Source organism: Pongo abelii, chromosome 3, assembly GCF_028885655.2.
Source record: "Pongo abelii isolate AG06213 chromosome 3, NHGRI_mPonAbe1-v2.0_pri, whole genome shotgun sequence".
Taxonomy (NCBI): Eukaryota; Metazoa; Chordata; class Mammalia; order Primates; family Hominidae; genus Pongo; species Pongo abelii.
Genome location: NC_071988.2, coordinates 131789588 through 131814433, shown reverse-complemented (window position 1 = coordinate 131814433; position 24846 = coordinate 131789588). Strand labels below are relative to the sequence as shown.

The 24846-nt window shown below is 41.0% G+C and overlaps 1 protein-coding gene across 5 annotated transcripts in view; it reads left to right on the top strand.

Annotated features, from left to right (window-relative positions):
* The window catches only part of ELOVL6 (ELOVL fatty acid elongase 6), a 150156-nt gene extending 127896 nt beyond the window's left edge, over positions 1–22260 (top strand). For all 5 annotated transcript variants that reach the window (XM_054554320.2, XM_024246283.3, XM_009240260.4 and 2 more), the window contains 2 exons: positions 11871–12022; positions 19874–22260. In XM_054554320.2, coding sequence (XP_054410295.1) covers positions 11871–12022; positions 19874–20298 — 577 coding nt within the window. In that variant the 3' untranslated portion in view covers positions 20299–22260. The remainder of the gene's footprint in view (positions 1–11870; positions 12023–19873) is intronic.
* Positions 22261–24846: the final 2586 nt, after the last annotated feature.

The window sequence follows — 24846 nt, the reverse complement described above, 5'->3', positions numbered from 1 at the left end:
CCTTTCTCCACGGCTCTGGATTGGTGCTTAGACGCCTGGCATCCTTCTGAGCAGGCAGTGGATCTTGGCCAAGTTCCGGGAGGGAGCGGTGGAGGAAACTATGGAGGGAAGGCTGGGCGGGAGAGGGGGAGCCAGCCACAGGAGGAATCCCCCCTGCTGGTTCTGAAACTGAAGCTTTGTCCCCCTGCCTGAAAAGAAGGTGATTTGCCCTCACTGTAGTGACATATCGTGACCAGATACTTCACAGTTCATGCTTTCAAATGACCTAAGTTCCAGAGCATACACATACTTGCTCCAATAAAAATAACTAAACATGGAAAGAAAAAAACTAAGCTCTTTTCAGTGAGGAGTAAGGTATAGCACAGGGCCTATCACCTGAGTGCTTACAAGTATGTGTGAAATGACTTAATTCCATTTACCTTCTTTGGTGTGCTTTGTGCTAATAATAATTCAGTTACTGTGGACAACTATGAACATCTTTGGAAAAAAGAACAATGTGATCTTTAGAAGGTTGTAAAGATCGAATGGATCTTTAGGTTAATGAACCCAAAGGAAGGAACTGGGCATATGGAAGAGCCGAAGCTTATGACTGCTACCTCCCTTCCTTGCAATTCACAGTTTAGAGCTAGAATCATAAGGAGTATTTCCAGTCCCCTCATTTTAAGGATGTGGAATACTGAGGGTCAAAATGACTTTTTTCCCTCCCTGGTTTTTAGTTAGTTGGGTTGGGGGAAGACTCTGTACAGATAATGTTATATATCATGGTTCAAGTGATCTCCCAATGAAATTTGCATTAATTATCTTTATTAGTCCCTTCTTCCATTGCTATAAAGAGCCACCTGAGGCTGATTAATTTATACAAAAAGAGGTTTAATTGACTCACAGTTCCGCAGGCTGTACAGGAAGCATGGCCGGGGAGACCTCAGGAAACTTACAATCATGGTGGAGGCTACTGGGGAAGCAGGCATATCTTACTGGCCGAAGAAGGAGGAAGAGAGCCAAGGGTGAGGTGCTACACACTTTAAACAACCAGATCTCATGAGGAGTCACTCACTATCACAAGAACAACAAGGTGGAAGTCCACCCCTCCAATCACCTCCCAGCAGGCCCCTCCTCCAACACTGCGGATTACAGTTCAACATGAGATTTTTCCCCCAGGAAAAAAGTTTGGTTTCCTCATGAGGCCGTGAAACCTAGCTAGGACAGTGAGATGGAGTTAATGGAACACTGCTATTATCGTGGCACTGGAATTGTCACTGTCCTAATAATTTGATAATGCCCTGAAAGAGATTAATAGTTTTCTCAAAGGAACAAAGTTTTCTGAAGAAACAAGATGACTAACCACTTTTGTGATCCTGGTGAGTTTTTTGGCTTCAACATTAATCTTTACTGTGAATACATGTATTCCAGTTTCTTTTTGGTTCATATAAGCATCATTTTAATTTTCTGCTCTGCTTAATTGAGGTCACTATTGGTAGAACTTTGTTCTTTGTTCCTATTAGAAAAGTCCAGAAACCAGCACACTGTTCTTTCCATTTGCAGTTGAAATCAGTATTCATTTGGCATGGCCGAGCCTCCACAGGAATGCATTGTGGCATCTCTTCCATAGTTGAGTGAAGAAGAAAAGGCAAGGGAAGAAAGCATACCCAGTAATTGGTTTTGTAGAATTTAGTACACCTCTTTAGGTTTAAAATTCCAGGAGAAAGGTTCTCATGTAGGACACCAGGGATGTACAGAAAGGCGCCGTTCTTTATCAGCTGCCTGAGCACTGTCATCCCCAGGCTCATGGAGTGGGGTTGTAGAGGGAGAACAGGCCAGAAGGCATCTTGCAGATTGGAGTCTCCAAGGTGTCCCTAATCCAGAGCTGGGGAGCTAGGACCCACAGGGGCTCCCAAGTCCAAGATTCTGAGCCAGTTGTTATGAGATGACTCCTAGGTGTTGGAATTGCCTTAGTGCTTCCAGGTGATTGTCATTTCCAGCCAGGCAGAGAAACACTATCCTAAATGAAAGCCCGGTGAGTTTTCAGGATCAGCTATCAGGTAAAAGGCACTGAGCTGTAGACAGAAGATTCTGCTACTTAGTAACTGTGAGACCTTGGGCCAGTCCTCTGCCCTCTCTGTGCCTGTTTCTTTATCTATAAAACAGGGATAATGGTGCCCCATGAGGTGTAGTGAGAATCAAATTCCATAATCTAGGGGCTCAATCCAGTTCTGTAAATGTGAAATACCATGGCAGCATCCAGTGCAGTGCTTGCACAGAGTAAAGTACTGGTCAGCCAGCATTGAAGCTTGCATTGTTTAGTCTGGGAGTTGGGCTGGAGCAAGCAGTAACTGCCTTTCTCTCTGGCCTTGATGAGGTCGAGGCTATTAGTAGTGCCAAGGAGGTGAAGTCTTTAGTGCCAAGGAGATGAAGTCTTTATATCTCAAAGAAAAAAAAATAGTAGCTTAAGTAATATAAATCCTGCTTGTTTTACAAAATAGTGTGTGATATCTTCATCGGAATCTCAAAATGTTAATTCTATAGCCAGGTGTTCTGTTTCTTTTGGGAAATGCTAGTTGACATCCATTATGGTACCAATTGCCCCCATTATTATTATTATTATTAATATTGTTATTATATTATTATTATTATTTGGAGACAGAGTCTTGCTCTGTCGCCCAGGCTGGAGTGCAGTGGCGCAATCTTGGCTCTCTGCAACCTCTGCCTCCCAGGTTCCAGCCTCAGCCTCCTGAGTAGCTGGGACTACAGGCGCTGCCACCACGCCCAGCTAATTTTTGTGTTTTTAGTAGAGACAGGTTTCGCCATGTTAGCCAAGCCGGTCTCAAACTCCTGAGCTCAGGCAATCCTCCTGCCTGGGCCTTCCAAAGTGTTGGGATTACAGGCATAAGCCACGGACCCCAGCCTATTACTTATAATCTCTCCACCCCTCCTCACGCCTCACTCTGCCAGGTGGTTTTTATCAGGTTAGTTTCTGAAACTTGGCCCCCATATTTCTTTGCTGTGCCAGGTAACTGGAGCAAGTGTGCTCTTTTCCAGTTGCACACTCCAGATGCAAGGATAGTGCTGAGCAGTATCCAACATGTCGGACCTCTGAAAAGCAAGGGAGTTATTATCTAAGAAATGTTCAGACCCTTAAAGCTTTCTTTTTTATGTTTAAAAAGCTTAGGTTTACAAGTTAAGGGAATAAGCGGGTACTTCTGAAAGTGAATCGAAGCCAACTGATCCTATCAAACATTTAATCAGAACATCTGTTTGCGATGAAGTTTTCTGACTTATCAGGGGGATTGGTGGTGAGTTGAGACAGCAGCCGTAGAGTGCACTCTCATCTTGTTTATCAGGGGATCATATTGTCCACGAAGATAGCTTCTCTGTGCTCCAAGACTTTCCTCACTTGCTGTTTCTTCCATGAAGTCTTCAGCACAGACAGGCTTCGCATTGCAACATGTAGCATTTTCTCCGTTTAGGAGTTCAAGATTATCATCATATGATACTATTAGTCATTTTTAGATACCATTTTAGATACAGAATGCTGTGGAAGTTACTTTGTGCCTGAAGGCCTAAATGTTATTTCTCCAAAAAGGTCTTATCTCTGTCCTCTGTCTTCCTTATCCTACTCTAAATTAAGTTCAGCTTTTATATCTAATACTTTTCTTTCTTATGTATTTTAGTTTTAATTTGTTTATTACTGTCCTTTTTTCATAGTTGTTGACTGTCTGGTTCCCCACTAGACTAAAAGCTCCAGCTAGCATGTCAGATCTCAGAGGAGATCTCTGTGAAAGGCGTTAATGTCTAAGTAACATTCAGACTTTTAAGGTATCATTTTTTTAAATTAAAAAAACACAAGGATTATTTGACACCAGATATCAATTTAAAATATGTGAAAGACATAAATATTAGAAATGAGGATTTAAAGTTGGTTTTCTAATAGCTTCTGAAAGAAAGTGATATGTTGATTAATGGAATTCTAACACAGTAATAATCACATAGACGCATAACCTTTAAAAAAAAGTACACAAATTGGATCATACCATAGGTACTGTCCTGCTCCTTATGTTTTTCACTTAATCATGCATCTTGGTGTTCTTTCATGTCAGCACCTGATGCAGAGATCGTTGGTACATTTCATGGCTGTATTGTGTTCATTGTAATTTATTTACTGATTTTCATATCAGAGGACATTTCTTGGCACTTCTCCTTTCTGCTATCGTGTGAAGAAGGACATGTTTGCTTCTTCTCCCACCATGATTGTAAGTCTCCTGAGGCCTCCCCAGCCCTGTGGAACTGTGAGTCAATTAAAACTCTTTCCTTTATAAATGACCCAGTCTCAGGCAGTTTTTTATGGCAGTGTGAGAACGGACTAATGCATGTTCCAACAGTGGAATTACTAGGTCAAAATATGTGTATTTTTTTATTATGATAATGTGATATGTAATTTTTGCTTCATGTTTCTTGATCCACAAGGTGTTGGGGAGATTTTCAAATTTTCTAATGGAGGTATCTGATTTAAGATTTCAAGCAAGATAAATGACTCAAACCTAGAAATGATCACAGAGTAATCAAAGGTAAAGTGAAGTTATACACTCTGAATTGTTAAGTAGTAGAGGAAGAAAACTATCAGAAAAATTACAACCTATGCCCCCATTTAACTGCTTAGACATTTATTAGACAAAATAGAAAATCTACACTTTGGCTTATTATTGAAAAATACATTTTTAGCTAAGGCTAACCACTAGACCAATTAAAGTAGACATTGCCTATTAAAGATGCCTGTTCTCAATGAGAACACATGGACGCAGGGAGGGGAACATCACACACTGTGGCCTGGCAGGGGTTGAGGGGCAAGGGGAGGGAGAGCATTAGGACAAATACCTAATGCGTGCAGGGCTTAAAACCTAGATGATGGGTTGATGGGTGCAGCAAACCACCATGGCACATGTATACCTATGTAGCAAGCCTGCACGTTCTGCACATGTATCCCAGAACTTAGATAAAATAAAAATAAAGATGCTTGTTCTCAAGTGTGGAAAGGGTTTAGAGTTTGGGTTGCATGTTGTTTGTAGAGACATGATATTGACATGGAGATGCCATAAATCTTTTTTTTTTTTTTTTTGAGACAGAGTCTCTCTCTGTCGCCCAGGCTGGAGTGCAGTGGTGCAATCTCGGCTCACTGCAGGCTCCACCTCCCAGGTTCACGCGATTCTCCTGTCTCAGCCTCCTGAGTAGCTGGGACCACAGGCGCCTGTCACCATGCCTGGCTAATTTTTTTTTTGTATTTTTAGAGAGACGGGGTTTCACCGTGTTAGCCAGGATGGTCTCGATCTCCTGACCTCGTGATCCGCCCATCTCAGCCTCCCAAAGTGCTGGGATTACAGACGTGAGCCACCGCGCCCAGCCTGAGATGCCATAATTCTGTATCACAGGCACTGTAATCCTATATCATCCCCCAAATCTAGAGGCATTACAGTGGGTTTGAGATTAATTTGTTTTAACCTGTTCTGGCATCACTGGATATTCTTCCTACTCTGGAAACTGTCAGAGTCTAAGACCAACAGCAGTTCAGGTTTTCTTATCAGGAAAATCAGTGACCTCTCCTATGTTAAAGAGTTGCTGCTGTTGGATCACCTGTTGCTGTGTTTTGACAACACCTTTCCCACTCCCACCCCCCTTTGATTATAGGATAGAAGTATGATAAAACATTTTAATTGCCTAATACTGGGAAAGTAATTGTACCTTTGGTTATTGAGTTAGTAGGGTGGAGATTGGTTGGTGTTTGGCATTTCAGAATTAAAAGATCCTTGAGAAACTATGGTTTGATTCCAAAGAAACTTATATTTAAGATGAAGATCAATAAGGGAACAATGTAAAATTTTGTTTTTAAATGAACTATTGATGTTCATGTGAAAATAAAGTATTGATGATTTATACCCAAGGCTCTTTTTCCCCCCAGGGCAGAATTCTGGAATTCTTAACATTACTGAGCTATTCCATTTTGACTTCCAGATGGAAATAAAAGTGGAAGGTTAAAATATGGAGTTATTCAGTCTTTTTGCAAGTAGGTAAATTGTCAGACGTCATGGTCAAAGCCTAGGAAGTTTTGTTGTTGTTGCTGTTGTTGTTGTTTTGAGAAAGGGTCTCACTCTGTCACCCAGGCTGGAGTGCAGTGGCACAATTATGGCTTATTGCAGGCTCGACATCCTGCACTCAAGCGATCCTTTCACCTCAGCCTCCCGAATAGCTGGGACTACAGGTGTGCACCACTTTGCCCAGCTGATTTTCGCATTTGTAGAAATGGGGTTTTACCATATTGCCCAGGCTGACTTCGAACTCTTGGGCTTAAGTGAGCTAGCCACTTCAGCCTTCCAAAGTGCTAGGATTACAGCCATGAGCCATTGTGCCCAGCCCAGCCCAAAGCCTGGTTTTAAAGAAGATTAGCTATATCTCTTACACATCTTTAAAAAGGACCCCAATACATACACCTACACAAGAAAAACAAAATAAAACCTGAAAACAAGAACTTGCTTTCTAAACTTTTATTCTAAAAATTCCAACATCTGTCTATGTAAATATCCAAAGGAAACTCCCAACCATATACACATACATACTCTTCAGCTCTTCAGTGCCACTAATTGTTTCTATTGTTTTTGTTATACATATATATTTGTTTATTTTCATGTTTGTTGTCTCCTGCAATAGGCTGTAGAAACTCCCCCTCCCCAACCTCCCTCGTGAGTACTGTAATATCTGCCACTTGGTGGGTGTTAAGTATGTGTTGATTTAATACATGAAACAGTCTTTTCTCCCCGAGTCCTAATGCCAGTTTGTCATCTAAGGGCTGATTAGAGATTAGTGTTATATGTCAATGTCATGCTAGAAATTCACTAGGAAAGCCTCACAAGCTAGTACCATTGTGATTGCATCAATTGTGGCCAGGCACCTATTTAAAGTAGATTTTTAAACATTATCAATCTAGGCCAGGTGCAGTAGCTCACGTCTATAATCCAGTACTTTAGGAGGCTGTGGCAGGAGGGTTGCTTGAGCCCAGGAGTTCAAGACCAGCCTGGGCAAGATGATGAGACCCCATTTTCATTAAAAAAAAAAATTCTAATATTTAAAATTTAAAAATAAAAATTTCTAAATTTCTAATAATAGAACAAGATCTTATCACTTAAAAAAATTAAAAATAGTCAAATAGTGCAGAAATATACACAATACAAAATAGAAGGTACCCTCCCCCCACCCACAAAGTATTACAGTTAATTGTATAATGGATATTCTTGGCCCCTCCTGACATCCCATGGCAAATAGCTAGTGATCAGGAAACAGGATTCTTGTGGATTAGGAATCCAGTGCAGGAGTTTGAGAAGAAAGCACCTTAGCTAATCAGGACGGTGATCCCCACCTCCTCATCTCCTTGCTGCATTGTGTCTGATGTTGCAGAGGGAGCAGAAACGTATTCTGCTCCCTCCACAGAGCTCTCTGCTATTCCATTGATTCATTTGGCTTTGACAAAAATGATATGTATGGTATATTTCTCTTTCTTTCTTTCTTTTTTTTTTTTTTGAGACAGAGTTTCACTCTTGTTGCCCAGGCTGGAGTGCAATGGCGCGATCTCAGCTCACTGTAACCTCCACTTCCCAGGTTCAAGCAATTCTCCTGCCTCAGCCTCCCAAGTAGCTGGGATTACAGGCGTGTGCCACCGTGCCTGGCTAACTTTTGTATTTTTAGTAGAGACGGGGTTTCACCATGTTGGCCAGGCTGGTCTCAAAATTGACCTCAGGTGATCCATCCTCCTCGGCATCACAAAGTGCTGGGATTACAGGCATGAGCCACTGTGCCCAGCCTGTATGGTATATTTCTTTTTCTTTTCTTTTCTTTTCTTTTCTTTTCTTTTTTTTTTTAAAGTATGACCATAGAGCTGGGAAAAGGCATGTGACGTAGTTATCATCTGCCTTCATTCAACACAGTGGTCCAGACCCTCAGCCTGTTTGAGGCTCTAGATTTAGAATAATCTATATCATCTGAAGGAAAGATACATTTCACTTGAAACAGAAGCTTTTCTATACCAACAGCCTCTCCTTCAAGCCTTTCTATGGAAAGTGCTCATTTCACATCCTGTTATAAACTTGCTAGTTGTCACTTGTGGAAAGTTGGTGCATGATTACCTTTTGTGGAGATGAGAGTCAGGATCAGGAACTGGGGGACTGAGCCCACCAGGTGTGGACTGCCTAGGCTGTCCCTTCTTGACCCCACACTCTGGCCAACTTCGACTGCTCCAAAAGAGCAACCCCAGTGCAGGAGATGTCCCTCCTTGGGGTCGCCACACCAGGAGCAGGCCTCCAGAAACCTGAGAAGTACTTCGAGAACGACAGCCATCCTCGGCTCCTAGAGACTCACGTGTCCAAGAAAAAAATGTATGTAAATAAAAATTCTCATAGCAATAGGAATAATGTGAACAATCAATGTGGCAAATTGAATTAGCTGTAAATCAGTTTCCTTAACTTTGAATTAGGGTTAATTAACCTTAACCTGTCTTACCTGACAAAATAAGATCAGCGAGGAAGGTGATTTTCAACATTGAGGGTTAGCTTAGCCAAAGTAAATCAGCAATAATAATAATACAAATAGTAATAGAGTAAGAAGAGTAATATAATGAAAATTGTTTCGTTGAGCACCTATATATCAGAGGCTTGATGCTAACTAAATACCTTACTTATATTGCTTTAAAAAAATCATAAGATGAATTTGCATGTTAGATATTATTCTCATTTCAGAGGAAAAAATACTTCAGTAACTTGGCTAATTATAAAACTATTAGTAATAAGTGATTGGACTGTGATTGGAGCCTATTGTACAAAGAGTTCGATTTGCAACTCTAGTCTATTGACAGTGGCATTAGAGTGGCCAAGAACTTAAATGTGTGGTCCAGGGATGGCCAGAAAGACTGCTGAGATTGATTAGCAGCATCTGCTGTGAGCCTAAGTAAGGACTGAGGGTAGCAGAACAGCAGCATATTTGCCTGCTGCACCACGCTGCCTCTCAAGCTAATGTAACTTAGGGAGGAAGGAAAGTCTCTTCATCTTAAAGTGTATTTTGGTGAAGTGTCACAATGTGACACTGTTGTGATAAAAACCACCTGGTTTCAAAGTGTTCAGAGAATGAAATGTGCGAGGGGCAGAACTAGTGGCTCCCTACAAATAACAATTATCCCATTGGCCCCCACAGTGCTCCCCAGCAGTAGCGCTGTCACATCCCAACAATGCGCCTTTGCCCACAGACACATGGGCCCAATGGCTGGCACTGACGGTTTCCCTGAAAAGTGCTACTGTCCTCTGTTCTGAGTCAGCCTTATTGTTCAGAGCTTAGGGAATGAGGCACATGTCCAGATATGGGACAATAATATGTGCTATACACTTGCTGTCAGCAATATTATAGGTCACCATGATATCAAAACCTTCAATTCTACAGTGCTCTGAACTGACCTCCCCATACCCTAGCCCTCAAACTTGTGAATACCTATTTGCCCCTAATTCAAATACCACTTCCTCTGAAGTCTTCTAGGACTACCACTCACTAGCCAGAGCTAACTTAATGATTTTTTTTCACTCCATCATCTAAAACCATGCCAATAAATATTTGACCATTGAAAGAATAAATGAACTTGTGTGAATACCTTAGAAATTGGAAATAAATTACAATGATTTTTTGAGACCCAAAAGGATGAAAGGATAGTAACTATTTCAAACATACATTCTTTGGATCTACTCTGATCATGTATGAATCACAGTCTAACAGCAAGTAGAGTAAGAGGAAGGGTTTTGGGCTATATCCCAGCACTTTGGGAGGCTGAGGTGGGTGGATCACGAGGTCAGGAGTTTGAGACCGGCCTGGCCAACATAGTGAAACCCCATCTCTACTAAAAACACAAAAAATTAGCCTGGCATGGTGGTGCATGCCTGTAGTCCCAGCTACTTGGGAGGCTGAGGCAGGAGAGTCACTTGAACCTGGGAGGCGGATGTTGCAGTGAGCTGAGATCACACCACTGTACTCCAGCCTGGGCGACAGAGCGAGATTCTGTCTCAAAAAAAAAGCCATCATTTGGTGAGGGAAAGACAGTACACAAAAAAAATTCAGATAAGACAGTAAAATCTCCATTACTTGATGCTACTAATGAAATCAACCCTTCATCCCCCAAATTAGGACAGATAATGGACTATAAAGACTTAGATCATATTTCCTTAAGATAAGAAAGTAAAAAGAAGCCAGTTTTGTTATGAACAGGGGAGAAATGCAAAGGTCCTGAGGCAGAAAACTGAAAGTGTCTGAAAGTGCTGGAGTGATTGGCTCACAGTGAACAAGAAGAGAATGGCAGGAGGTGAGAGTGGAGAATGGGGAGAGAGAGGCAGTGCAGAGAGGCCTTGTCGGTCCTGATAAAGGAGTTGAGGTTTTTATTCTAAGTGCAGAGAAAAACCACTGAAGGATTAAACAGGATCTATATCTATAAAATGACAGTAATCCTCTGCAGGACAATTTCATACACTGGAAAGAGTAACACCATTTGATGGAGTCTTCATACCTTTAGAGAAGCTACTTACAAAGACCCAACTTAATAGACAATTGCCAGGAATTAAACTTCATTATTTTGATACTGTACAAAGTTGACCTTTAGTTCTAGTTGGCAGATGCATGCTTTCTGGACAGGTTAGCCTGGTGGAATGATTTATTCTAGAGCAACTCTAAGATATTTTAAGTAAAAAACAATGCCTCTGAGGAGAAAAGAAGGCTCCATTTCCCATTTCAACAGTTGTTCATTCATTGATCTCTCAACTGACTTCTAGAGTAAGATGCTGCCCTTTTGGGCAGAAAAGGCTAGGCAGGTCCATCTTCCCCACGTGGTCAGCCAGCTCTCCTTTCAGTCCCAGGCGTGGTTCACACACTCTGGGACGTACACTTAAGGGGCTCACTTCATAATAATGGCTGCTTGTTCCTATTGCCAAGTGCTTTCCCATGGCAGGTTGTGTTTCTTGAGCCTAATGTGTTCCAGAACTTCCTGTTTCCTTACCAGTTCCCTGATTTAAAAAAATTGTTTATTTTTTCTTCACTTTTTCAACAATCTCACTTTTTCAACAGTCTTTATTGAGCACCTGTGCCTATGTGGAGATAAACACATCGCGGGGCATTGAAGAACAGTGTTGGGGTGGTATTAGCACAACACTGGTGCTAGGGAGCTCAGGGAGTGAGCACTTATCTCTGCCTGAATGGGCTTCCTGGAGGAGGTGACAGAGCTAAGCTTTTGAAGGAGTTTCATTCTGTCATTTCTGAGAAAGATGGATCAGACAGTAGAAAGCGATTTGGAGACTGCTGGAGAAATCCAAGGAGGGCCCAAAAAGCCTGGGCTGGTAAGGCGAGTCCAGAGGTAGAGGAAAAGTTTGCCTAAAGAGATAAACAGGTTTTCAGGAAATAGAGCCAGTGGAACTTGGAGAATGATTGGGCACAGGGCAAAATTGAGGTAGTTCCAAGAGTTTGCAGCCACACCCATCTGCTCTCCAATGAATAGTTCCCAAGCTGAAACTCAAAGGTCACCAGCATTCTTCATGAGATCCTGCTCTGAATCTGTTACCCTTTTTCATGACCTCTTTTTGGAACACTGATGAAGAGGAAGTGGTATCATATATGGTTTCAGAATAAAGCGCTTGAGTCATTGTATTAGCTCTTGTTTACAGAACATTTTAAGATGCTTTCAAGGAAATACAAATAATTATGATTCTTATGCCTATTTCCTGCCAGTGGCCAACCAGTCTTCTAAGTATGGTTAATGTGAGAAGTGAAACTATTTTCCTAAATGCTGTTTCTTTTCTCTTTTCATTATGAAGTATATTCGGTGCTCTTCGAACTGGTGCTTATATGGTGTACATTTTGATGACCAAAGGCCTGAAGCAGTCAGTTTGTGACCAGGGTTTTTACAATGGACCTGTCAGCAAATTCTGGGCTTATGCATTTGTGCTAAGCAAAGCACCCGAACTAGGTGAGTATCTTCTTCCATTTCCTCTCCCTCTCTTTGTAGCAACGTATCCACAATATTTATTTAGTGAGCAAAGAAACATTTTGAAGGTCCTATTTTGTTGGTTGCAGGAAAGTTACAGTGAATGAATTTGAGTTCTTGCCTGACTTCTACTTTTTATTGTTCGCTCCCTCTTTCCTTTTAAATAATTTTACATTGTGCATATTAAGAGTAGATAGTTTATACTGAACATGCTGATTTTCGAGCTCTACTAAAAATATACCTCCAGGGACTTATAAAATGTACACAGCCCCCTTTCAAAGGCCCACTGAGCTGAGCTAATATTAAAATACGGGGGAAAAAAAAGAGCAGCACAGCTATTTCCAAGTCTCGTATCTGAGCATACTTTCATCTGTAGAGTTAGGATTCAGATTAGGAATTAAGCTTTTCATTTGGGGACCCTCATGTTCTCATTAACAAATGCTGAGGGTTGGTCTCTGGTGGTGTTTGATTTTAATCATCAAGACTGGCCTTAGGGAAGGGGAATGTAATTTACCTTCTAGAAGTTAATAGAAAATACAGGCTGTATTTGTAGATTTCTATAATTTTTTCCTCAACCCTTGAATGGTCTTGAATGTAAGTGTGGCACAGGTTAGCAGAAATAGTAAAGTCAAGGAGTTGATGTGGGCGCAGTTTTCCAGGAAGATGTCTTTATTTACACAGAAAGAGATGTAGTGGTGACAATAAGCTCTGAGTACATCCATGAGTAATGCTAGCAAACTGGTACAGATTATACAGGTACAAACTGGTAAGGCAAACCTAGTCACCTCTGGGGTTCTGGGATTTTTTCGCCTGCAATTAAGAATTATACATATTTAGTTCAAAAGATATCAATTGCGATTTTTGCCATTGTTTTCAATGGCAAAACCGCAGTTACTTTTGCACCAACCTAATATGTATTGTCCCCTCTCCTGTTTCTCCTAAAAAGGCAGTTCGGTGTTGTACTTTCCTTACAAACCAACTGCAATATAAGCTATGAGCAGTCTTCTGTAAGGTGCCGCTTGTTCACGCCCCGTGTTTATTCAGATAGAATGGGAAGTGCCTGATTTGTGCGGGCTAGCAACCCAGCCACCTTCCACTGGAAGCCAGAAACCTGCTGTTTACAAGTAGATGACAATTGGTTTGAGCTATTGTCTTCCCAGGTCAAAAACAAGGGAAGAACAACAGAAGAAAATTTTTCCTGAAAACCTTTCCTAAGAGGGGCAGAGGTACAAAGATAGTCCAAAATAACTAGATAACTACCGCATGGATGTGCATGCCTGCACGCCGCCCCCCCACCCCCCCCCCCATACACACACATACGCCTACACACACGGATCCTGTGAAAACGGTCTCAGGGTAAAATGCATTAGTGTGGATTCATTCAGTCATTCATTCAGTGCATTTATGTTAAGCACCGGCTGAAATAGAATGGCAACTCTATCTAAAAGGAATTTTACAATACAGATTTTATGAACCAGGCCCCAGGAGGTATTGGTACTACTAGGTATGAAGTCATAGGCTAGAGAAGTGGTTTTCATCCTGGATTTACAGACAATGCCTGAAAAATCTGAAGAGGTATTTCTGGGAATTTTAAAATTATATGAGAATATTTTAATTTGCTTTGATTCATAGATTTTCTGAATCAGAGCACTTGTTCTCAAACTGGGGTTGATCTGAGAGTGTGAGCATGTATTCTTTATTTTTGGGGTTTTGTGATTTTTTTTTTTTTTTTTAACCCTGAGACAGTCTTACTCTGTTGCCCAGGCTGGAGTGCAGTGGTGCGATCTCGGCTCACTGCAACCCCCGTGTCCCGGGTTCAAACGATTCTCGTGCCTCAGCCTCCCGAGTAGCTGGGATTACAGGTGTGTGCCACTACACCCAGCTAATTTTTGTATTTTTAGTAGAGACAGGGTTTCACCATGTTGGCCAGGCTGGACTTGAACTCCTGACCTCAGGTAATCAGCCCGCCTCGGTCTCCCAAAGTGCTGGGATTATAGGCGTGAGCCACTGTGCCCGGCTGTGGCTTTTTTTCTTTAAAATAAAATTACACGTTATTAAAGTTTGAATTATTTTAGTTGAGAAATATATCCCTCTGACTTTTATGCTATTTAATAACCTTATTAATCCCCTATCTTTTTTTGACAAAGGCCTGACTACAGCTACATAAATGTAGTAAATGCATGAAAACGTGATTTCCCCTGAATGCTACCCCTGAACACTTCAACAATTTCTACCTTTTACTACTTCCCCCCCCAATTTTTTTTTAATAAGAAATAATCATGCCAGTAGGATGCAAGTAGAAGACTGGACTATGGCTGGAGACTGGACTTCTGACCTTTAAGCCTCAGATCGCAAAAAAGCAGCCTTAGTGTTTTCTTCTAGAAACGCCTTTTCCCTGCAAGGACTAATTGTGTTGTGTTCTGAGTTATATGCAGCTGTATTTGAGGTGCTTGAGAACAAACATAGTCCTTTCTACCTTTTGGAGGAATAATTTATTGAAATGCCACCTCAAGCTATCTGTAGTGATTAATTTCCTTTAAAGACATAATCAGACCCATGCTCTCTGTCCTCCTGACTTTTAGGATTCCTAGAGAAGACCTATTAGTGTAGCACCCAGAGGTATTCATATTTTCATCTTCTATCTTGGTTGTGTTGATGCTGGTGATGTTAATACCACCTGTCTTATTTTAATCCAGGCCCAAATGTCCACTCCCCTCAGCCTCATAGAGGACATTGTAATTGAATATAGTGTTCCCTCTTGAGCCCCAAAAGAGCCATAGTCCAGTCTCCTATTTGCAGTCAACAGGAGTGGTGTGCTGCTGGCACGATAATCTCTTTCCCTGGAAAGGGTTCATTCATCACAATAATTTGTAGTAGTCCTTTGTGGATTATCCAATAATCGATGCAGTTAAAGTATGAGATTGAAGTGTTGGAAAAAATAATATTCTAATCTTGACATAGTTCTTTAATGAGGCTAATTAGTAATACAAATTCTTCATACAGTTTCAAACCCTTTACAGAGATAATTTTCATGTCCTGAATACCTTTTTTTTTTTAACATTTTAAAATATGGGATATTGTTCTTCAAATACTCTGGAGCTCCTCTGACAATGGCCATTCAGAGTTAAACCGCTGACTCAAAACAGGTCCAAAATCAATGCAAGTGTCTCCAAGACAAGCAGACCTAGGTCTTTATGTAGTCAACATGTTTGCCTGGATGACTTTTTTTTCCCATGCATTTTGGAGGTTAAATTTCTTTCCAGTTTTTGCAGTTGGAAAATCTTGTCGCTACTGTTTAATTAAGAGAGATTTACCCATTTGGATTATTTAGAACTTTTCTTATTTTTAGGTCCCAAATTTTACCTTTCAATATTCTAAGATTCTGGACTCTTTATGAGCACCAAAAGGAAAAGATCTAGTGAGAAAAAAAACAGTTCTTCCATGTATAGTACTGAAACTGTATCCGCCCCCCCGCCAGCTCCCACAAACTCAAACTCTTGTTTTAAATTGCAGTAAAATATATATATTATTCAGATTGTTGAGCAACCATCACTCCATCAACTTCCAGAACTTTTGCATCTTCTCCAACTGAAATGCTACTCATTCCACACTAACTCCCCCTTCACTAAACTCTTAATAAATAGCAAGAAGACCTTTCTGTTTCAGCAGAAAACCGTGAGCTCATTTCAGTGAATCATGGGGTTGTAGGCCACTAGAACAAGTGAGAGGAAAAGAGCCACTAACCTGCTTTGTGTGCCAAATCTTTGAGCACCTACTATTTGGATTATATTAAAACCTGCTGAGATTTTGTTTTGTTAAAACTTGGAAACATCTGCTGTGAGCCCAGGTCCTTGCTCAGTTGAGCATGTCATTGTTTTTGAAGCTCTGACTCAGCAGCATTCTAGCTAGCTCTGGGAAGAGGGACTCAGCTGTGTGTGACAAACCACACACACAGAGTAGCCTCTCTGTGTCTCTCCGTGGCCAAGAACACCCTGGGGATTTCCAAATGCTTGTTGCTTTTCCTGCAGCTGCAAAGGTGTAGTTAAGAAGGGACACTTGGGTATAAGAAACAACATGCCCTGCCTGAAAGCTGTCTCTTGAATGAAAATAGTTGGACCAAAGGTTATAGAAATCATGATACAGAGAACATGAGCCAGGAGTAAGCTAAAATGACGTGACTGAAACTTTCGAGAGTCTAAAGTCCCATTGCTTGTACTTGGCCAACATCCTTCCTGTTATGCCAACAGGACATTTGAACAAGAAAGATTGATTGACCAACTCAAATACACAGTCCCTCTAATAGTTAACATTTCTGGGTCACTCTATAGCTTCTGGAAAGCCTGAAATTACCATAACTTGGCATGACTCTGGCTCATGACAAATTAAATGTGACACCATGTGGTTTCCCCAGAGGAAAAATAATTTGTACCTGCCAGAGTGGCATGACTGACACATCTCAGCTGCCATATCCAAGACTGTGAGAGGACTTGGTTAGCTCTTCTGGAGCCCCCTGCCTGAGGGAAACTACCACTCTTTGGGTCAGCAGTCTGGGGGATAGTAACCCTGATAGGGCGTTGAATGGTGCTACAGATCAGCTCCAGCTACAGATCAGCTCCAGAGCCATTGCTGGGAGATGATCAATTTCATTCCTGCACCCACCATCCTGCATATGTGTTCTGGAAAAAACTCCTAAGCAAATTTAAATTAATTTTGTCCTTGAGATTTCGGGACATGTTTTCCCCCTCTCCTATCCTCCACTCCACTCCCCTCCCTAAAGTAACCAGAAACACCCAGTGTGTCTCAGATAAACCTGAGATATACCCTCACCTCCAGACAGGAGAAACACAAAGCCATTCTTAACTCCACAATTGTACCTTCCACTTTCCATCCCACACCAGCCCATTTTAATATGGTTTTTCTTAATCATTCTTTAGACAACAAATTTTAATATAAAAGTGATGATAGAGTTAAAGAATTAGGATGAAATGCATATTACTTTGACAAATTTATTATAATATGTTTGGAATTGTATAGGGGTTTATATTTTAGTTAATGCTAAGAGACTCATAAAAGCATCTATTCAATTATGAATGACTAAATTTGTTTTAAACATACAGTTTCTTGGACATCTACCTTCTTTACACTGTGAACAAAGGTAGCTGGAATTGATTGTGTCTGCGTTATTGTCCACAGAGGGATTGGAGGAACAGAGTAGTATTTATACAGAAATGGTGGATCTCTGACAGGCATAGAAAAATAGCACAGTTTAACACTGAAAAGTAGACCCCGGGTCTCCTGACACCAGTTTTGTCCCTTAAGTATATGTATGAGGGTTACCATCATCATCCATCATTATCAGTCTGCCTGATATTTATAGACACCATAAAAATCTGGCATCTTGCAAGAGAGAAGATGACTTCAACAAAAATCTGATGGTAGGTTCAGAAATACAACTGACAACTATCCTATTTATTTAATTAATTAATTTATTTTTTGAGATGGAGTCTCGCCCTGTCGCCCAGGCCTAGTGTGCAATGGCATGATCTTGGCTCACTGCAACCTCCGCCTCCCAGGTTCAAGTGATTCTCCTGCCTCAGCCTCCTGAGTAGCTGGGATTACAGGTGCCTGCCACCATGCCCAGCTAATTTTTTTTTTTTTTTTTTTGAGATGGAGTCTCACTCTGTCACCCAGGCTGGAGTATAGCGGCACAATTTCGGCTCACTGCAAACTCCGCCTCCCGGGTTCATGCCATTCTCCTGCCTCAGCCTCCAGAGTAGCTGGGACCACAGGCACCCACCACCACACCTGGATATTTTTTTAATTTTGTAGTAGAGACGGGGTTTCACCGTGTTAGTCAGGATGGTCTCGATCTCCTGACCTTGTGATCTGCCCAACTCGGGCTCCCAAAGTGCTGGGATTACAGGTGTGAGCCACCGTGCCAGCCTAATTTTTGTATTTTCAGTAGAGATGGGGTTTCACCATGTTGGCCAGGCTGGTCTCAAACTCCTGACCTCAGGTGATCCCCCAGCCTTGGCCTCCCAAAGTGCTGGGATGACAGGCGTGAGCCACCGCACCCGGCCAACTTTCTTTTTCTATTGTAAACAAATATGAAATAATAGTGTTTAACAGTTTAGTAGGAAAATAAACTAATAGCTCTCCTAATGAATGGAATGGGGCACCACCTGTATCTTTCCAGCCACTGCCATTAGAACCTTAGAAGTCTTTCCCCATAGTCCAGCATTCTTTGACCTTGCCGAGTGCAAGCGTTTTAGGCCATCTGTGAAGTACATGAGGATTGAAGTAGGAATAAGTACTAGTTTTTTTTTTTTTTTTTTTTTTTTTTTGCGCTTAATTAAATTTCAGAAGAAGAAGAAGAACCAGGGCCGGGCACGGTGGCTCACGCCTATAGTCCCAGCACTTTAGGAGGCCGAGGCCGGCGGATAGCTTGAGCTCAGGAGTTCAAGACCTCATCTCTACTAAAAAAGCTTTTTTAAATCAGCTGGGCATGGTGGCACATGCCTGCAGTCCCAGCTACTCCTTAGGCTGCAGTGGGAGGATCACTTGAGCCCAGGAGATCAAGTTTTCAGTGAGCTGTGATGGCACGTAGGTGACAGGGCAAGACCCTGTCTCAAAAACAAATAAAAAATTAAAAGAACCTTCTAGCTTTTGTTTTTTACACAAAAAGAAGACAGGTTTGAGTTCACCAAAGGTCATGAAGGATGTTGATTTTTCCCATGTCTCATAACCATGGACGTAGGAAGGAGAAAGACGCATTCACCTGCATTAGCCTGTTTCTGTCACACATCCTAGTGTATCTTCCCTTATTTTCTTACTCGCTAATGTAATTGGGTGTATTTTTCACTGGGCTTGCTCTTCATCCAATTTTACATAAATGTTCTACAGTCTATTTTCAGAGCCCTGAGACTTTTCAGTGAAGCATTGCAGATACATAGCATCTACCCACCTCAGCATAACTCTAGCTTTCATAAAATAAATTCCCTGCCTCAGAAGCTATGGTCTTTTCCTTCAAAGGGATATTGTTAGACAAAATTTTGATAGATCCTGGAAATCTTTTCAGTTAATTCTATAAAGTGAAAACTGTTATTTTCAATTGCTCCTCACTTGATTCACTGGTATAAAATATTCCTATTACCCTTGTCAGCAAATGTGTATAGAAGAGGATTTTTGTCCCCCTTTTTCTGTCTTTTGTTTAGATTTTACTTTTCTCACTGCCATTTGGCAAGGCTTTGTAATTTAGGGAGCTCACAAAGATACGTGTTTGAGGGGTACCTTTTATCATGTACCAAAGAAAAATTATGGTTTTACTACTCTAGAGAAGCCTTAGAACATTTTGCTGGGCACTTGACTTCCAGTCTGTTTCCTTTGATTGATAAATGATCTAAGACAAGTCACCAGTCCCCTCCAGGTGGTATTTCCTAAAATGTATAGCTGAGTTGGGATTTGGCAACATAGTCGTTAATGTCCCTTCCAGATCAATGATGGATAAGATTTTGTGTGAAATACCTTGAAAGAAACATTTGCTGCTTGCCTACTGTGTGTGAAGAGGGCCATGCTGATTATCCTACTTAATCCTCAGGCAATTCCATGCTACTCTTTTAAATTATCACCATTTATATAGACGAAGAAACTAGAAATAGTGAGGATAAGTAACTTGTCCAGTGTCACAGAGCTCGTAAGTACCAGTTCAGGGTTCTAATCCAGTCCATGTAACTCTCCAGTCCTAGCTCAGGATGTCTACCCTCTTACAAAACTGTAAGTCATCGTTATTGGTGGTCAAGGATCTCACGTACCTTCTTGCTCTTTGTCTTTCAGGAGATACAATATTCATCATTCTGAGGAAGCAGAAGCTGATCTTCCTGCACTGGTATCACCACATCACTGTGCTCCTGTACTCTTGGTACTCCTACAAAGACATGGTTGCCGGGGGAGGTTGGTTCATGACTATGAACTATGGCGTGCACGCCGTGATGTACTCCTACTATGCCTTGCGGGCGGCAGGTTTCCGAGTCTCCCGGAAGTTTGCCATGTTCATCACCTTGTCCCAGATCACTCAGATGCTGATGGGCTGTGTGGTTAACTACCTGGTCTTCTGCTGGATGCAGCATGACCAGTGTCACTCTCACTTTCAGAACATCTTCTGGTCCTCACTCATGTACCTCAGCTACCTTGTGCTCTTCTGCCATTTCTTCTTTGAGGCCTACATCGGCAAAATAAGGAAAACAACGAAAGCTGAATAGTGTTGGAACTGAGGAGGAAGCCATAGCTCAGGGTCATCAAGAAAAATAATAGACAAAAGAAAATGGCACAAGGAATCACACGTGGTGCAGCTAAAACAAAACAAAACATGAGCAAACACAAAACCCAAGGCAGCTTAGGGATAATTAGGTTGATTTAACCCAGTAAGTTTATGATCCTTTTAGGGTGAGGACTCACTGAGTGCACCTCCATCTCCAAGCACTGCTGCTGGAAGACCCCATTCCCTCTTTATCTGTCAACTCTAGGACAAGGGAGAACAAAAGCAAGCCAGAAGCAGAGGAGACTAATCAAAGGCAAACAAAGGCTATTAACACATAGGAAAAAAAATGTATTTACTAAGTGTCACATTTCTCTAAGATGAAAGATTTTTACTCTAGAAACTGTGCGAGCACAACACACACAATCCTTTCTAACTTTATGGACACTAAACTGGAGCCAATAGAAAAGATAAAAATGAAAGAGAAACAGGGTGTATATCTAGAACAATAATGCTTTTGCAGAAACTAAAGCCTTTTTAAGAAATGCCAGCTGCTGTAGACCCCATGAGGAAAGATGTCTTAATCATCCTTATGAAAACAGATGTAAACAACTATATTTCAACTAACTTCATCTTCACTGCATAGCCTCAGGCTAGTGAGTTTGCCAAAACCAAAGGGGGCGAATACTTCCCCAAGATTCTTCCTGGGAGGATGGAAACAGTGCAGCCCAGGTCCCATGGGGGCAGCTCCATCCCAGAGCATTTCTGATAGTTGAACTGTAATTTCTACTCTTAAATGAGATATGAAGCATTATCCTTTTGTTCAGTTGCCCTGGGCTTTTGAACAGAAGAGTAAATACAGAATTGTAAAAGATAAACACTCAACCAAACAATGTGAAAACGGGTTCTGTAGTATTTGTAAAAAGGCCCAGCCCAGGACCACTGTGAGCTGGAAAAGGGAGAAAGGCAGTGGGAAAAGAGGTGAGCCGAAGGTCAATTTGAGAGACAGACGGTGTGTATGCCCCTCCCTGTTTGACTTCACACACACTTATAACTTTCCAAATGAAACCCCATAGTATAGAGCATATTTTCGATATTTTTGTGAATTCCAAAAGGAAATCACAGGGCTGTTCCTGATATTGGGGGAACACTGTGCTTCTGCATCATCTGCATTTGCTCCCCAAGCAATGTAGAGGTGTTTAAAGTGCCCTCTGCTGGCTGAGTGGCAATACTACAACAAACTTCAAGTTAAGTTTGGCTGAAAACAGTTGACAACAAAGGGCCCCCTATACACTTATCCCTCAAATTTTAAGTGATATGAAATACTTGTCATATCTTTGGCCAAATCAGAAGGTATTCATCCTGCTTCAAGTCAGCTTCAGAAATGTTTTAAAAGGGACTTTAGCTCTGGAACTCAAAATCAATTTATTAAGAGCCATATTCTATTAAAAAAAAAAAAAGCTGGATGATATTATCTGTAATATTTCAGTCCTTTACAAGCCAAATACATGTGTCAATGTTCCTAGTATTTCAAAGAAGCAATTATGTAAAGTTGTTCAATGTGACATAATAGTATTATAATTGGTTAAGTAGCTTAATGATTAGGCAAACTAGATGAAAAGATTAGGGGCTTCCACACTGCATAGATTACACGCACATAGCCACGTATACACACACAGACACACAGATGTGGGGTACACTGAACTTCAAAGCCCAAATGAACAGAAACACATTTTCTGGCTAGCAGAAAAAACAAAACAAAACTGTTGTTTCTCTTTCTTGCTTTGAGAGTGTATAGTAAAAGGGATTTTTTCGAATTATTTTTATATTATTTTAGCTTTAATTGTGCTGTCGTTCATGAAACAGAGCTGCTCTGCTTTTCTGTCAGAGATGGCAAGGGCTTTTTCAGCATCTCGTTTATGTGTGGAATTTAAAAAGAATAAAGTTTTATTCCATTCTGTGTGAATGGTTTGAGCAGTGAACAAAGAATCCATGCAAACCAAGTCATGACTGGAAGAAATGGGGAGTGGGGGCCAGTGCAGGGGAGGAAAGCTGTTACATCTGTGTTAAATGATTGTGAGCAGTCTATAATGTCTTGATGAGACACAACTGATGGAGGAATGTGTTATAAATTTTGCAAAATATGACATGAGCTGAAAAGACAGATCCTTTTATAAGAGCTAATAGATGCTTAGGATGCAAATGTTACTTTGAGCTTCGCAAATACATGATACCGTGCAATAAGCCTTTTTTCCTTATAACAGAAAATGAGAATAATTAAAATGAGGAGAAGGCCACCTAACAGTTGACTTGAGTTTAATTGAAGGACCCATTGGATGCTCATCTGGTTGATTTAATTATTTAATTGAGTGATTTATTGCAGATCTCTTAATGCAGGTTAGAATATGGAAGTGAGCATAAACCTTAAAAAGACTCTAAATGATGCTTCCAAAGCACTTTTATTTTGGTATTAGGTTCATGTTTGTTTGTCTTTACTTGTAAAATAATTTGGAATTTTTGTTTACATGGTGAATGTCTTAATAGTTTTAAAATTAGCTAAATATATCTAAAGGCATTTCCAATGTCTATCATGGGAGGAAAAAAGCCACATTTTTTAAAAAAACAAAACAAAACAAAATTTTGCTAGTATAGGTTCAATAAACTGTTTTTAACATCTCAGCTTAGCCGCTTTAATCATATCAAGATATGAGGCTGGATCACTGGCCCATGACAAATCTGAAACCTACCAGAGAACTGACTGCTGCATAGATAATCCTGCCGTCAGTTAACATTCCAGAAAAACTTGGGCAGGCAAGTTTTTATAGCTGCCCCACTATGCTGCAATAGAGTATCTTTCTATTGAAGATTTTCCACTGCATCCCAATCCTACTATGGTGAAAACATTGTTCTTGGACTAAAAAAAATCCTTTATTTCATACACACACGATTTCATACACTGGGTCTGAGCATCAAGCCAAGTCCATGAGTTTGCAATGAAGTTCTAGTGAGAAGTACTCTATTCATAAAGCAGGGGGTTTATGTGGACCTTCTAGTGTTGCTTATGGGAAAAGAGTAACTACCATATTACATCTAATGCAAGGCCAAAGTACCAAATTAAAACCACGGATTGAGGTGGTTATTCGAAGTCACTTACTCCCATCCTTCTAATTATGCTCCACTACAAAAGTAAGGGGAGAAGAGGGAATACTTTACATGTACATTGCTAGAGGGAAAAGAAAGACTTGATTATATCCCCTCTCTTCTCCACCTTTCTGCTTACGTAAAGAAACTGATTAGAAAAGAGACTAATATGTCTAGACCGAGTTAGAAACTTCATGAGAGTGGGTTTTGTAGAATTGACGGGAAAGACAGTGGGAACTTAGAAGAACAGAAAGAGACCCACAGAATGTCTTTTTTTTTTTTTTTTTTTTAAGATGGATTCTTGCTGTTGTTGCCCAGGCTGGAGTGCAGTGGCGCAATCTAGACTCACTGCAACCTCCACCTCCCAGGTTCCAGCAATTCTCCTGCCTCAGCCTCCCAAATAGCTGAGGTTACAGGTGCCCGCCACCACACCCAGCTAATTTTTGTATTTTTAGTAGAGACAGGGTTTCACCATGTTGGCCAGGCTGGTCTCGAGCTCCTGACCTCAAGGGATCCACCCGCCTTGGTCTCCCAAAGTGCTGGGATTATAGGCGTGAGCCACCGGGCCTGGCCCAGAATGTTTTTTTAATCAGATGTAGCATCTTCATAAGGTAAAGCCTATCACATCGGAGTAACAAAGCTCCTGGAGTAGAATGATGCTAGAGTAGAATGTTCCAGAAGTCTGGCCATAGTCCCAGATTCTGAATTACCTGGGAGAGACAAGATGCTCAGGTTACTATTTTTTCTTTATTCTGATAGTACAGCCTCTACTCAGAGACCGTGTATGTGTCACACAACCGAGGCAGCTAGGGCATATTCTGAGGGCTTTTTTTTTTTTTTTTTTTTTTTGGTTTCCTTAATGATTCTTTAACAGAGTAACTGGGTTGGCCAAGGTCTGATTCAAGAGGCTGTGAGGAGAGTGGAGAATGAGTAGACTTTGCCTCTCAGAGTTCAGAGCTTTAAGTTGTATAAGCATGGTCCATGTCCACCTCTTGTAGACACTTATTTCCTTAAAAGTTTCCATCATGAAAAATAATATCATGTCAAAGTTTTATAAGCACCCAGAATGTCCCAGTAGTCAAACGTAGTGTCTTTCTCCAGTCTCTGTTTTCGATAATAAATACCTTGCTCTCAATTTAGGATGATCATAAAACCTCTGTTCATGCTGTGAGTCATTGTCTCCCACAGCTTTTGAAACATCGTTCTTTATCTTTTCTGTACAACACCTGATTCTTTGTGCCTCAGACTCATTGCTATCAGGAAGAGACTTTGCCAAGATCCACCACCACATTTGGCCAGTGGTGTATACACATTAAAGTGAGAGCTGATGAAATCACAATGCTCTATTTTGTTCCGACAATCAGTATGAAGGGGTAGGTCCCAGTTTGCCAGTGAGCAACAGCCTCTGTAT